The 16419-nt window shown below is 45.5% G+C and overlaps 1 protein-coding gene across 1 annotated transcript in view; it reads right to left on the bottom strand.

Annotated features, from left to right (window-relative positions):
- The window catches only part of TIE1 (tyrosine kinase with immunoglobulin like and EGF like domains 1), a 538492-nt gene that overhangs the window by 80868 nt on the left and 441205 nt on the right, over positions 1 to 16419 (bottom strand). The window contains exon 15 of the mRNA XM_069642443.1: positions 3962 to 4172. Within this exon, the coding sequence (XP_069498544.1) occupies positions 3962 to 4172 (211 nt within the window). The remainder of the gene's footprint in view (positions 1 to 3961; positions 4173 to 16419) is intronic.

The raw sequence follows: 16419 nt of genomic DNA on the forward strand, positions 1-16419 counted from the left end.
CACCATGGTAGATCCAGGTCGCTGGTTATTCTGGATACCCAGGAGCTGCTTTTAGCTCCTGCTTATCCGATCTTAATTTTGATCCCTGGATGGGCTCAGACCGCCAGGGGTCACTCAATTGTTGATTGCCTTAAGGAAACCTTTTGGAGCAGTGTCGGTGGCAACCTTAGCTAGGTGGGTTAAGTGGTGTGTGCTACAGGCGGGCATAGACAACACAGTTCATTCAATCAGGGGAGCAACGGCCTGTAAAACATATAGCGCAGGAGCTTGGTTAGAGATCATCCTAAAAGCAGCAGATTGGTTGAAGGAGTCAACTTTTAAAGGACTTTTACTTTAGACCAATATATCAAGTATCAGCGTTAGTGGTGAGTAAGCTTTGAACAAGCCTAATCCTAGCCTCCGGTCTTGACAGAATACTGATTTTCCATACTAGCGTTAAAGAAAGTCAAGATTCAATTAAAGACAGAGAAGGATTATCCCACCCAGTCAATCGCTGTATGAGTTATAGTTGGTTTATTGATGAAATGCATATGAAATAATGTGTTTGTGAAGAATGATGACGAAGCGATTACCCACCCTTTCCATAGCTAGCCTCAGCTTTGTTTATGTATTGAACAGGAACAGAGTCTAAGACAGCGGGATCCTGAGAAAGAGGTCATGATGTTTCAGTGTTTACCTGTTGGAGAGTGCAAGTTAAAGTTCGAGACAAAGAAAGAGGAAGGACAAGGAAAGACAGTTGGGGTTTTGGACTGGGAGGAAAGAGATTGGCTATAGAAATGTCACGTGTTCAAAACAAATAGAATAGAAACGAACCGAAATGTACAAAACATTGTTCACTAATGGTAAACACATGGCTCTGTTTTTTCCCTCTTCTTCCTTTAACAGCAATATAACCTACTTCCCCCAACTCTTCCTGCATCTTCTCCAGGAGCTTGTGATGGCTTCCTTTAGGGATGGCCACCACTTGCTGCAGACCTGAACCCATGCAGTAATCTGTATGTAACAGCACTAAGAGGAGCCTGCTTGTCCAGGGTGGCGCACCTATCCAGGGCATTCTGCTCTGTGAGGAAGTGCCTCCCACGAGCACTAGGAACACAGGGAATTATCAGTGTTTCCTCCATAGCCATCCTGCAGCCAAGGAGTTTAAAGTGGGAGAATCCCTCGACCCAGTCCAACAGTGATGCCGTTCCCATGGTGAAGGCCCTTCAGGCTGACCTAAGGACCTAGTGATGCTGTTCCCATGGTGAAGGCTCTTCTGGCTGCAGTAAGGCCCCAGTGATGCTCTTCTTATGGTGAAGGCCACTCAGGCTAACCTAAGGATCTTGTGATGCTGTTCTTATGGTGAAGGCCACTCAGGCTAACCTAAGGATCTTGTGATGCTGTTCTTATGGTGAAGGCCACTCAGGCTAACCTAAGGATCTTGTGATGCTGTTCTTATGGTGAAGGCCCTTCAGGCTGCAGTAAGGCCCCACTGATGCTGTTCTTATGGTGAAGGCCCTTCAGGCTGCAGTGAGGCCTCACTGATGCGGTTCTTATGTTGAAGGCCCTTCAGGCTGCAGTAAGGCCCCAGTGATGCTCTTTTTAAGACGAAGGCCCTCTAGGCTGCATAAAAGACCCATTGATGCTCTTCGTATGGAAGTTGTTCAGGATACCCTGAGGACCCCGATGTGCTGTTCCTATGGTGAAGGTCCATCAAGACTCAGCATCACACATCATGTTCCTTTGGTGATGGGTCGGCAGGCCTTTATAACAGCTGAGTCCTGCTGGTCCTTTTCAGTGGTCCTTTACACCTGCGTTGAATGCTAATCATAGTATTACTTGTGTAGAGTTCACTGGTATATACACGCTCATGGGACTAAGAACTCACCTATGTATGGTGTATTAGTTCCTCAGGCTGCAGTAAGGCACCAGTGATGCTCTTCTTATGGTGAAGGCCCCTCAGGCTAACCTAAGGATCCAGTGATGCTGTTCTTATGGTGAAGGCCCTTCAGGCTGCAGTAAGGCCCCAGTGATGCTCTTCTTATGGTGAAGGCCCCTCAGGCTAACCTAAGGATCCAGTGATGCTGTTCTTATGGTGAAGGCCCTTCAGGCTGCAGTAAGGCCCCAGTGATGCTCTTCCTAAGGTGAAGGCCCTTCAGGATAACCTAAGGATCCAGTGATGCAGTTCTTATGGTGAAGGCCCTTCAGGCTGTTGTAAGGCCACAGTGATGCTCTTCTTAAGGCGAAGGCCCTTCAGGCTAACCTAAGGATCCAGTGATGCTGTTCTTATGGTGACGGCCCTTCAGGCTGCAGTGAGGCCCCTGTGATGCTGTTCTTATGGTGAAGGCCCTTCAGGCTGCAGTAAGGCCCCTGTGATGCTGTTTATATGATGAAGGCGCCTCAGGCTAACCTAAGGATATTGTGATGCTGTTCTTATGGTGACGGCCCTTCAGGCTGCAGTGAGGCCCCACTGATGCTCTTCTTATGGTGAAGGCCTTTCAGGCTACAGTAAGGCCCCAGTGATGCTCTTCTTAAGGCGAAGGCCCTTCAGGATAACCTAAGGATCCAGTGATGCAGTTCTTATGGTGAAGGCCCTTCAGGCTGTTGTAAGGCCACAGTGATGCTCTTCTTAAGGCGAAGGCCCTTCAGGCTAACCTAAGGATCCAGTGATGCTGTTCTTATGGTGACGGCCCTTCAGGCTGCAGTGAGGCCCCACTGATGCTCTTCTTATGGTGAAGGCCCTCTAGGCTGCATAAAAGACCCATTGATGCTCTTCGTATGGAAGTTGTTCAGGATACCCTGAGGACCCCGATGTGCTGTTCCTATGGTGAAGGTCCATCAAGACTCAGCATCGCACATCATGTTCCTTTGGTGATGGGTCGGCAGGCCTTTATAACAGCTGAGTTATGCTGGTCCTTTTCAGTGGTCCTTTACAGCTGCGTTGAATGCTAATCATAGTATTACTTGTGTAGATTACACTGGTATATACACGCTCATGGGACTAAGAACTCACCTATGTATGGTGTATTAGTTCTCCCTATATAGGGTCTCCACATATAGGATTCTTTTAGTTAAGAGGCATCAGATACTCAAATGATTTGAGTGCAAGAATTTAGGTGAAGAAATGCGTGGCAGGTGTCACAGATGTGCAATAGGTCTTGAAATAGTGGGTACACATTTAAAATGCCTAATTGAGGTACAGCTGTCTCAACCTTAAGTGGGTTCTCCAAGGCTCCTGCAATCCCCCACATCATGCAGCAAAAACCTCACTCCTCAGCCCCGAGACTTCTAACAACTTCCCCAGGGTGTAGCCCCATCCTCACTCCTTGACCCCTGAGACTTCTGAGAGCCTCTATGTCGCATGGCTAAACCACACTCCTGAAAACCTGAGACTTCTGTCTTCACGTCACATGGCCAAATTGCACTCTTCACCCCCTGGTGCCTAATCCAGCCTCCACATCGAAATGTCCAACCCTCAATGCTTGGCTGCGGAGACTTCTGATAGTCTGTACCTGGTGATGTACTTCACTCTCAGCCCCTGAGACTTTTGGCGACCTCCACATCATGTAGCCCAAACCCTTGCTCCTCAGCCCCTGAGACTTCTGGCGGCTTCCACGTCACAGCGCCAGAATGTCAAGTCTTTGCTGTCATTGGAGAACTGGTTGATGTCCTAGACTTTGGTAAATTTAGTGGCTATCATTTAAAAGCCAGCCAAACCCAGCTGCACAGGCATAGCGCAAGTCGAGCCGATAAAATAGCTCAGGTGGCTGAGGATTAGCTGCAGATATCTTTGTTCATTTTGCTGCTCTTAGGTTTGATTTCTGGGAGAGGCAACTCAGACTTATCTTCTCTGAGGGATCCCTAATTTCTGCTTTTTTGAGTTCCCTTAAAAAACACAATAGAAAGCTAGGTTGCAGGTTCAGGCCACAGAACGTTCCCCCACCCACACCTCGCAGTGATAATACAGACACTCTTCCCTCACCTTTCAGCATCTTGATGGCGGCGTTGACTTTAACTCCATCCTTCTTGATCATGGCCCTCATGACCTGGCCAAAGTTCCCCTCCCCTATCATGTCTTCGAACCGGATATCCTCCCACTCCAGGATGGGGTATGTGAGTGGCTCGCTCTGCGTCTTCGGGCGGCGAGTGAGAGTCAGCGTCCCAGAGCTGAACTGCAGGATTGTTTCTTCCCCCTGAGGAAGGAGCAGAGAAAGAGAGAGTCAGACTCAGGACAGCAAGCTAGTGGGTGGGTCAGAGGCCAGGGGTCAATGTGGGGTCAATGTGTGAGAGCAAGCAATGGTTGCGTGGGAGAATGCAATACTTTGCATGAGAACAGTTTGCTGCCTGCATGCATAATACAGGAGTAGGGTCTGGGGTGAGCTGGTAAGGTTGCAATTCTCCTCAAGCTTGCAGGGTTGTTGCTCCCAGGACCAAGGCTGCAATTTGTAAAAAGAAAAACAAATATTGATTTCAATTTTGTTGCAAATGTGCCTGGGTAGCCCCAGGCATGGGCCTCCAGAGTGAGAGAGTCAGAAGGAAAATAGCCTGGTGGCGGGGCAGGCACATGTTCATACCTCCTACAAGCATATACATATTTCAATGACAGACTTTAGAACCTTAGATGGTAATGTTGGCACCAATGGTCTGTTACAATCCTTACCAGGAGAGCTTGTTGCCCAGGAAGGAAGTGCCCTCCTTTTAACAGTGGTTGCCCTCATTTTCGCCAGGTTGTGCTGAATTTCTTGATCACTGGTCGGTTCATTAGGAAAAGAGTAGCACCCATGTATTTTACTATATGGTTGCTATAGTGATGGCGTTTGGATTGAGCAGCTGACTAGTGGGTGGGGTTGGTAAACCTTTAGAAAGATGTCCAATTCAGGGTTTACTCATTAGTAGACTACAAAGTTGTTCATTATCTTGTCCGGAACACTTTTATGTGATCAACAAAAGACAAACACGCAAGTCAACAACATATACACATATATAGCTATAGAGTTGTATGAACACACAGATACATCTATCCCCAGGTACTTTCCCAAGACACAAATGCACGCTCAACATGTACACACATTCGCGTGGACCAACACCAGCTCCCAGGTAGACTCCGATACCAGATTCCTCTGACTCCATCTATGTATGTATGTATGTATGTATTTATGTGTTACGCACCAAAGCCCACAGGCATCAGGGCGCGGTTGAGTGACACGCTAGAAAGTCTAAGGGAGCTTAACCAGAGAAAAAGTTCCTTAGTAAAATAATAAGGTTTTAAATTTATTTTTCCGAAAGATAGAGAGATTCTCCTCAAGGCGCAAGTCTTTTGGAAGCTTATTCCAGGCCAGGGCTGCCTTCACTAGAAAGGAGCGATCCTTGCCCTTTATACGTTTGAGTTGACGTACACAGCCAACTTTCCAACTTGGGAGCACACTGAAAGCCATGTATCCTAGGTATGTTAAGGTCTGTCTTTAGGTCTGTGCAAGACCCCCAACCACAGCCCCTTGTTGTTTCAGACAGAGGTTGACTGGCAAACCAAGGTTGGTTATCATGTACATGTGAGTCATGGCAACAGTGGGTGGTGAGAGATCAGGATCAGTCTTGGTGTGACGGAAATGGAATGAGATGAGAGGCAAAGAATTGATCACTGGGCAAAGAAGTGGATTGAGTTGACGATTAGGGGATGGCACAAAAGAGGAACAGAGGCCTGAAAAGGTTAGGAAGGAGGGGGTGACGTCTAGGGGGAACTTGCAGACCAGTCTAGGCAGACATGCAGACCAGTCTAAAGAGACTTGCAGACCAGTCTAGGGAGACATGTATACCAGTCTAGGGAGACTTGGACACCAGTCTAGGGAGACTTGCAAGCCAGTCTAGGCAGAGTTGCAGACCAGTCCAGGGAGACTTGTAGGCCAGTCTAGGGAGACACAGAAACCCATATAGGGAGACTTGCAAACCAGTCTAGGGAGACTTACAGACCAGTCTATGGAGACTTGCAAACCAGTGTAGGGAGACTTGCAAACCAGTCTAGTGAGAACTGTAGACCAGTCTAGTGAGACCTGTAGACCAGTTTAGGGAGACTAGGAAACAAGTCTATGGAAAATTGGAAACCAGTGTAGGGAGAGTTGCAGACCAGACTAAGGAGACTTGGAAACCAGTCTAGGGAGACTTGGGAACCAGTCTGTGGATTCCTGTTGTCAGATTATTAGATTGTATGTGGGAGCAAGATGCTGGAGCCCTTTTCCTGAGCTAGAGAGAGAAGGCCATAGAGGGGTCTCCAAGTGGGAGGACAGTAATCTGGGGGCAGGGGCTGCGGCGTGGCACCCCTACCTGAATCCTGAGTCTAGCATTGGAAGGGCATTCTTGATCAGGCCGGGAACTCTCTTGGCGTGTCTTTGGAAGAGGCTGCTCTCTATGTCTTCCTAAATATATAGTTTTGCCTACATGCCATCTTCGCAAGGTAACCAGCCTCTGCCAGGATGTAACCTAAAGCAGACAGCTCCTTACCACAGTGTTCGCATTGCAGTAAATGGTGATTATGCCTTAGAAGGCCAAAGCTGGTACACATCCTCAAGATGTTCTGACCCATCTTGTTTTTAAGTTCAAGGAACATTGACATCCATGTACACCTCCATGGAGGAGCATGATTTGACCATGGTGTACCATTAACCCTGCGGTGGCAAATGGTCCTGGGAAAGGCGATGGATAACCATGGCGTCAAGGACATACATGGTCTCCTTGCCTGACGCGGAAGTGTTTGGATAGACATGGACATTTAGAGGGATCCCCCCCCTCAGCCTGCGGTGGGGGTTATTCAATGCCAGTCCTACCTCAGAGGGGGGCGGTGGCAGTTGAGAGTGCCCCAATCCCTGTGCCCCCCAGGTGCCGGCTTACATACCAGCGGCAACCATTTACATCACCCTATGCCTTTTAAGCTGAATGGCCACTGGGTTTTCTATTCTTCCCCTACATATGTCTTTCAGAACATGGATTGTTGGAAAAATCAGCAGAGAGACAGATGCCCTCCAGCACCCCACGCTGCCCGATTCATTAGACCACCAGTAGAGATGGGGCTGGGACAATTGCATGTCACAAAGCCTGAAACGTGAGGGAGTCTGCCCAAATCTTCTGCCTGTTGGGAAGTCCCCCAACCCCACCCCACAATCCAGCCACACTTCCATACCCTGACCGTATTCCTACAACATGCTGCCTGTTGGGAAGTGCCTCACTTACACCATATGCCAGCCACACTCCTATATCTTGACAATATTCCTACAGCATTCTGCCTGTTAGGAAATCCCCCCCTTAAACTCTGAACAAGCCACACTTCCTTACCCCTACAGTATTCTTACAGCATTCTGCCTGTTGGGAAGTCCCTCCTTACATCATACACCAGCCACACTCCCTTACCCCTATAGTTTTCCTACAGCATTCTGCCTATTAAGAAGTACCTCACTTATACTGTAAGCCAGCCACACTACCTTACCCCTACAGTATTCCTGCAGCATTCTTCCGATTTGGAAGACCCTCTGTTACACCATAAACCAGCCAAACTCCCGTACCCCTACAGTGTTCCTACAGCATTCTGCCTGTTGGGAAGTCCCCCCTTAGACCATAAAACAGTCACACTCCCTTATCCCTACAGCATTCCCACAGCATTCTGGCTGTTGGGAAGTCCTTCCCTTTGTCAAACGGGAAATTATATCGTACCTCCTGTTGCAACGAATATATTTATATTGGCCTACGCCAAGCTGCTTATGAGCCACTTGCGAAGAAATCTGTGTTGCAAGATCCTGACCTTAGAATCAATGTAAGCCACCATTTTAGGTCAATCTGCCATTTTAGGTTCTCTCTGTAAAGTCACCCTGTGAGTTAAAATGGTGGACGATGTCATTCTGAAATACAACATGGCCGTCTTGACCTCTGTGTGTAATCAATATGTAACTTGCCTGCAGGCCACTTGTTGTGGTCGTGAACTGAGACCTTGTCCTTCGCTGACCTGTGTATAAGGATTACTCGCACCAATTAAACTAATCCGCGAGCATATGTTAAGAACAATGTATCCAAATACTGAACTAAGAACACTTGTTTAACTACATTGTATTAATGTATGAAAAATCCTAAAATACACTGTTACCATATAGACTTGTTGGCGAATGTATTAAATGAACTCGGCATGAACCCTAGATCAGTTATGTATTAGAGGAATATTGACCCGCAGTAGGGTTGGACATCATGTTCGCAAATGGTATAAAAGAGCGACAAATTCTAATGTACATCGCCACTCACTGAGCACACTGAACCACGCTGGAGTTCGTTGTGTTGTACTGAGGGCCGATAGCTATCTGATTTTGCTCTGTTTTTGTAACTGGATTCAGTATAAAATAAAGATCTTTGTATGTTCATTTGTAAAACGTGTTTGGTGTATTTCCTTTTGGGGTACTCAGCCTCGACATTTTGATTTTGTTTTCACAGTTGGCGCCCGAATAGGGACCCTCAAGATTGATGCCGGATTGTCGAAGGTTGACACACGCTATCGGACCGGGATCGGACGGTGTGACAAAATAAGGGGCCCCTTCTGAACGAGACGCGACACCTCTGCAGCGCTGCACGACCTGCTCCCTGGACGATTAGCTTGTGGTCCGAGACGGCATCTTGACGAGGGTCCACTTATCGAAGCGGGCAGATTTGCCGTAATCACCAAACATGAGGTAAGATTAGTTAGGTAAGATTCTTTGTAATCCGATCAGACCTCCTTAGGATTGATCAGGTGAGTCGTGACCCGATTCTTAAATATCCTGATAATTTGATTTTGGCGTATTGTATCTGCAGACACAATTATTGACCAGGTAACACCAACAATTTGAAATGCCTGGGAAATTGTCTACCTGCTTCAGGGCGTTGTTCCGCAGCGATAGACAATCTTTGGAATTTAGCCATCCAGCACCACAGGAGGGGTCGCCGGCGTGTACTATGTACTGTAAGCATGGCATTGGAAGTATGGTGTTTAATGATATTTGGCACAGACATAACAGACATGCCTCTGGACTTCAGAGGCCAATCAATGGTAGTTTTGAAATCACTCGTATTGAGTATTTAGAGTCGATTCTATTAAAGAAAAAGGCTAGACCTGCAGCATTTGATGTTTTGCAGAATTGAAAAAAAGGAGCGTTACAGAAACTCAAGAGTACGAAAAAACATGCGCGCCGTCATAAAACGAACGCCGAAAAAGCATTGTTGTATGACCAAGATAAACAGTCTGAGTCAGCTAGGAATATGGATAGGGCTTTCTCGCTTGGCATTCAGAAAATCTATCCTTGTAAAGATCTTTATGTTTCCGATGAAGACATTGACAAATTGTTAAATGAGCGAAGGCCTGGTGCCTCTGTGCCACCTCTGTATGTTCCTCTTCCTGCTGCTTTGCCTCTTCCTGCTGTTATTCCTGCTCTACCTACTGTTGTTCCCGTTGTTCCTGCTCCTCCTAATGCTCCTCTTCCTCCAGTTGCTGTTCCTCCACCTATTCCTCCACCTCTTCCTATTGCACCAGTAACAGTACCTCCATTGAATTTGCCTGCTCCTCCTCTTCCAAGTAGTTCTATACCACATGTAGTCGATCAGGGTGCAGGGTCAAGGGTTGTCACTCGCAATACTGTACCGCCAGAGATGAAACGTGATTTGATTGCATGGGCTAAGCATTGTATGGAGAGAGATGATCAAGCTAATGTTTTTGCCACAATTTTTAATATGGATAATTTTCCTGAGAAAAATGTTTTTATTGAAGGTTTAGGGATTACTTTATGTGTAATGTGGGACAAATTAAATAATACAGATCTCCCGCAAGGGTTAAGGGATCTAAACACTTTAGCATTTTCAAGAGAAACTGTGGAGGAAGTAAATGAGCATGTCGGGAGGTTGAGTATAGAAAGGAGTTGGAAAGGTTACAGAATGAGGATGACGAGGGGAAAAGTATGTATGGACAGAAACGGTTCCTTCCTTGTCAAAAATCGATATCTGAGGAAGCACGAATTTGTACGAAAGACGCGCTTAGATGGATTTCAGACATATCGATAACTCCAGTAGAGGTATATGACACATATAGTCAGTATACGCCAGAAATACAGAGGAAAGTGATACAGGTAATGATAGAGTACCTACAGGATGATTGTGTAAAGAGAAAGATTTGTTGTCCCACAGAGTTATTGAGTATTTTTAAGAGAGCTTTTTCACTTGACACTTCTTCGACTGCTTTAGCGCTCGACTTAGCTCTGTTGCTCAGTAAGCGTTTGGAGTTGCCTACTTCTAAGTTGCCTATGAGAGAGGTTCCTCCGACATTTGTCCCGAAGGTTGAGATCCCCGCTAATGTTGCAGCAGGTACAGCTGCTATGGACATTCCTACACATTATGTATCACAGTTTGTTCACGTCCCGTTCTCAAGACAGGAAGTGAATACTATTATACAATCTATTCCTGATATTAGGAAAAATCTGACAGGATTCTATAAAGAAATAGAGTCTGTATTACAGTCCTCAGTATTCACCCTGGGTGATATTAATTTGTTATTTCCTGTACTCCTGCCCGTAGATTTGTGGAAACAAGTTAGGTCTATAGATGACGTAGCAGGGTTGGGAGATACATGGGATAACATTACTAGACTTGATGGAGAAAGGCCAGCTGGTGAAAGACCGCCCCAGGTGATACTAACTTTGCCTGATAGAATCATTGCAAAATTGAAAACCATAATTCCTGAGAAAATAATTATTTGGGACAAGCTTACGGCCTGTGTCCAAGGGAAGTCTGAAGGTGCTACCGAGTTCTTTAATCGGTTCGAACAGGTATTCTTGGATTTCAGCGGACAAGACTTAGGCACAGAGTCTGGGAAAATATTATTTGTGGACAAATTTGTGCGTGGATTGCTGCCTGACATCCAGTCACAAATTATGTCTTCTGAGAGCGCTTGGCAGGCGAACTCCCAATCAGAAGTACTGCACCTGGCTCAGTACTATGAGAATCGGGTCAACAATGAAAAAGATAGAATTGAAAAGCGAAACGGTGATTTAAAGGCTTAAGTACTATTACAGCAAATTGTTAGAGGCCCCAGAGGGGGTAGTTCGCAGATTAGAGGTCATTATGTTCCACAAGGGAATGTGCCCTTGGGTCCTGTGAACATTAACCAGTGTGCCTAGTATCGACAAGAGGGTTATTGGCGTGCACAATGCCCCGTCCTTCGACAGAGGTCGAATAACACATTTGGAAATATGGGTAGACGATCCAGAGGTCGCCCGGGTGCAGGGGGCCCTGGTAGAGATCAGTTTACACAGGATCCTCAGCAACCTTTTTCGCAGGATAATCAGACTCTGAGTGTGGATACTAGGAACATATTTGATCATCCTTCTGCTGCATATCTATCTGAAGAGCTTCCTTTTGATGATATTTTGTTTTTTTAGGATTGCCCGAAGCAGGGTTTGGAACCTACACCTATTCCCGTCAATCAGAAAGGTCCCTACGTTGAAATAGTGGTGGGAAATAGGAAACATCAGTTTTTGATAGATACTGGTGCACAGAAGTGTTCCATTGATCATTCATGGGTTCCAAACATTCCACTGTCAGGGCAAACCAATGTTTCTGTAGGGTTTTCTGGCACATCAGTTGTTTGTCCAGTTTCTTTGCCGATACCTATTTCTTTGGGTCGCTTTACGGGCCACTGTCCATTCCTGTTGACTTCAAATTGTGGAGAGAATTTGCTGGGGTTGAATCTATTGAAAGAATTAAATGCAGTAATTTATTGTTCTTCTGATGGAGTGCGTTTGACGATTTCACCACAGCAACTTTCTGTCTCTGAATTTTTGACCAGACCTTTGCCGCCAGAATTCAGTGATGTACCAGAGTGCTTATGGGCAGTTGACTACAATGATGTCGGTGTTCTACATATTGAGCCTGTTAAGATAGTCTTGAAACATGGAATTGAGCTGCCACGCATTCCACAGTATAAGATTTCAGTTGAGGGCGAGCGAGTTTTGAAATGCATTGTTTCTGATTTTGTGCATCGCGGGGTGATTGAAGAAATTTCAGGAAGCAATAGTCCGATTTTACCTGTGTACAAAAAAGGCGATAATGCAATTGCATTCCATTTCATAATTGATTTACGTGCCATTAATAAAGTCGTCGCTCTGATGTGACGACGATATTAACCATGATTCCAGCTACAGCTACTTACTTTAGTGTTGTGGATCTGAAGAATGCTTTCTTTAGTATTCCTAGACACAAGGACAGTAGATACTTGTTCGCGTTCACCTTAGGGGGACGCTCGTTCACATTTACTCGTGCACCTCAAGGTTACACAGAGAGTCCTAGCATCTACAGTAGGGCTTTGAAAGAACAGCTCGATACCCTTGAATTACCCTCTACTTGTACATTGCTTCTGTTGATGACCTGTTTTTAGCTGCTGACTCTGAGAGCGCCTGTAAGGAGAGCACTGTGTTATTGCTTATTCATCTAGCTAAACATGGACACAAAGCTTCGCTTAAAAAGTTTCAATATTGTTGCCAGGAGGTCACCTATTTAGGCTATCACCTGTCAAAGGAGAGAAGAAGATTGACACCTGAAAGAATAAAACACATTTCGGGCATGTCTGTCCCAAATACACAGAAGGAAGTTAGAGCCTTGATAGGTATGGATTCTTACTGTAGGTTGTGAATCCCAAACTTCTCACTATTGATTAAACCGATGTTGGCTTTGACAAAGAAGGGCATTTCTTCACCATTGCCGTGGAATACGGAGCACCAGCAATTGTTTGATTTGCTCAAGACTGCATTATGCTCGGCACCAGTTTTGGGCACACCAAACTATGAAAAGGCCTTTGTGTTGTTTGTGCATGAATGTGATGGATGTGCTTTGGCTGTATTAACACAGGAACATGGAGGGAAGAATTGGCCGTGCGGTTACTTTTCTTCCGCCCTTGATCCTGTGGCATTCGATTTGCCAAGATGTTTGCGAGCTGTCGCTGCTGCTGCGTCTGTAAAACAGAGTGAGGGAATGGTCCTAGGCCATGATCTAACCCTGATGGTGCCTCACTCTGCAGATGTTCTACTGAACAGAACTCAAACGAAACACCTCACTTCCGCACGGTTGACGAGATATGAATTGATCTTGTTTGCTCCTCACATCCAAATTAAGAGGTGTTGTGTTCTTAATCCGGCTGAACTCCTACCTTTCCCGCAAGATACTGCTTGCGGCGACGAAGAGTCACATGACTGTCTGTATACTACCGAACAAGGGACAAAGGGTAGAATTGATTTAAAAGACACTCCTTTGAACAATCCGCAAGGAGAGTTGTTTCGTAATGGCTCCTGCTTCAAACTTCCGGATGGTACATCCACAGCTGCTTATGCAATCACCACATTAAGCACGGTCATGGAAACCAAGAGAATCACGCATAACTCTGCGCAGGCCGCAGAGATTATAGCATTGACCCGAGCTTGTGAACTTTCCGAAGGCCTTACAGTAAACATATATACTGATAGTCAGTATGCCTTTGGGGTGGTTCACAACATTGGGAGACTTTGGTCAGAGAGAGGGTTCTTAACGTCACATGGTACCAAGATCCAACATGTCTCCCCAATGGTACAACTGCTCTCAGCACTTGCGCTCCCTATTCAGTTAGCTGTCATAAAATGTGCAGCACATCGAAAGATTATAGATGATATAGGAAAAGGGAATGCTTTCGCTGATCAGATAGCTAGACAAACTGCTACCGATCTCTTTATGGAGATGTACGTTTTAAGGGAGACTGTATATGTCTATGCAATGGATGAGGGTGTTGGGTCTGTACGGGATATCCAAGCCGATGCCACGTTAGAAGAATCCAAGAGGTGGGCTGGAGGCTTGGGGAAACTCGATGATGATGGGTGTTGGGTGGACATAGTCGAAGGGAAATGGCTACTCCCTGACGCTTATGTAATGATGATGGTCATCATGGCCCATGGTCCTACGCATATATGTGCCCAGAAAGTCACGAAAATGTTAGAGAAAGTTTGGGCAAATGACAAAATTTCAAAAATTGCCCAGCGCTATATTCAGGACTGCATGATTTGCCTACAACACAATGTGGGAAAGGGGACATCAACTCCAAGGGGAAGTTTTGGGCCACCTTCTGTCCCCTTTGAAGTCATCCACTTTGATTTTATTGAAATGGAACGGTGCAATAATATGAAGTATGTATTAGTTGTCATTTGTGCCTTTAGTAAATGGGTCGAGGTTTTCCCTGTCAAAGATGCTACAGCCATGACTACTGCGAAAACCATGTTAAAGGAGTATTTTCCATGGTTCGGGCTACCAAGAGTCATCTGGTCGGACAATGGTCCACATTTTGTCGCTGCTGTGATTCTGCAGATATGTGCGGCATTACAGATCGACAAACGGTTCCATTCGGCCAGACACGCTCAGAGCGCCGGACTAGTAGAAAGACACAATGGTATCAGCAAAAACAAGCTTGCTAAGACATGTTCCGGCACTAAATTAAAATGGCCGGACACCTTACCGATCGTGTTATTAGCCATGCGTACAACCCCTCAAACTAAGACTGGGCTCTCTCCATTTGAGGTGGTAATGGGGAGACCTGCCAATATCTGGAATCTTCCTGAATGTAGATCCTTGAAGAATGTTGAAAATGTACTTCTTTCAGATTATTGCAGCCAGTTGACTAAAAACCTGTATTTGATTTATCACCAGATGCGAGAGGCTTTACCTGTGTGATACAAGGGCCCGGGCCACAGCATACGGCCTGGGAACTGGGTACTCATCAAGGCATTTGAGCATTCTTCCTGCCTTGCACCCCGTTGGCGGGGCCCATTCCAGGTCCTGTTGGTCACACAGACGGCGGTGCGGGTCTCTGGCAGAAAAAACTGGATCCACGCTTTGCATGTCAAGTGACTTCCTCACCCAGTGCCACACGATACAGAAGAAACAGAACCCCTCGCTAACGCTGCAACCAACAATTCCAAAGCAGTAAATAGCACTGAGAGTGCATCAGAGAATCTTTCTGAGCCTGTGAGGCTTGGGAAACCTGCCATTCTGTCTCCACACTCTCCAAAAATTTTGCTTCTGGAAATTGTCGTTTCAAATTCAGCATCTTCACTTGCTCCTGATACGTTGCTTCCAACGGGAAGTGACGACACATAGTTTCTGGATCAATCAGTGCCGGGAAAAGCAAGGTACAAACTGAGTCCAAGAAGATAGACTTACGGCATGGTTTTTGTGTGCATCTGATATACTTACGGCACGGTTCGGCTGTGCATTTGAAGAAGGAAAAGGATCATTGATGGCTTGTTTTTGCCCAAATTTGAGAAATTTGTGGAAGGACTAAGAAGTCGCGCAGCCGGGAGGTCACCAGCAACAAACATTGGGGGTTTCCGTTTGAAGACTACAATGCCTGCCACCGCTACCGCTTGTAAATGATTGTGTGACTAGCCAGGATAATGGACAAAGCACTTGTGCCCCGAAAACGTATTGCTGTGTTTTTATAATAATATTTGGTTTTATAATAGTCACTGTCTTAGGCCTATGGTACCTCGAGGAAACTCATCCTTTAGAGTCCTTGTTACCAACTGAAAATGTCTTTTGGCATCAACCCTCTTGAATTACTTCATTGCTGATGTTGTGAAAAAATTTAGTAGAGTTTCTTCAGATGCGCCTCGCCTTGGTAAACATCCAATACCTTGGATGTTCTATGCTGACGATCTAGTCCTATTGGCAAAAACGATAAGGGGCTGCAAAACTTACTTGACCAACTGGGGGAATATGTACAAGAAAATGAACTGGTCATGAATGTTTCAAAAACCAAAATTTTGAAGAATGTACCCAACAAAAAAGTAGGAGCATCTCGTTTCTCATTGTTCTTAGGGGCAAAGATTTTGGAGAACGTTACCCAATATAAATATCTAGGAATTAATGTAAACACGTCTAGAGCAGACATACCGTACCTCAAGGATTTGAATAGAAAAAAATAGTACTTCTATTTCGCAAGCATCTATTATAAATTATAGATTTTGTAAATTTTCCTTGAAACCAATAATCTTATTTTACTGTCAAAAGGTAGTACCAACTGTACTTTATGGTGCTGAATGCAGGGTCTGGAGAAACGAGATGGTCTGGCAAAGATTGGAAGGACAATTTTGGAAAAAGGTCTTATATGTGCCAAAAGCTTCACAGATGTGTTTGTTGAGGTATGAATTGGGCATTTCATCGCTAAATTGCATGTATGTGTGGAGACTATGTAGTCTTAATCGAAAATGTATTATGGTACAACAGGATAATTCTTTATTGCAAGTCTTGTCCAGTTATATGAGAACGAGTGAACACAAAGCAATGGGCAAGTGGCGCCAACAAGTCAGAAATTTTCTGATAAAAACAGAGGTTTCAGAAGAAGTGCTAATGATGAATCCTGAGAAAGCAATA

Source organism: Ambystoma mexicanum, chromosome 1q, assembly GCF_040938575.1.
Source record: "Ambystoma mexicanum isolate Mex_15411 chromosome 1q, UKY_AmexF1_1, whole genome shotgun sequence".
NCBI classification, from domain to species: domain Eukaryota; kingdom Metazoa; phylum Chordata; class Amphibia; order Caudata; family Ambystomatidae; genus Ambystoma; species Ambystoma mexicanum.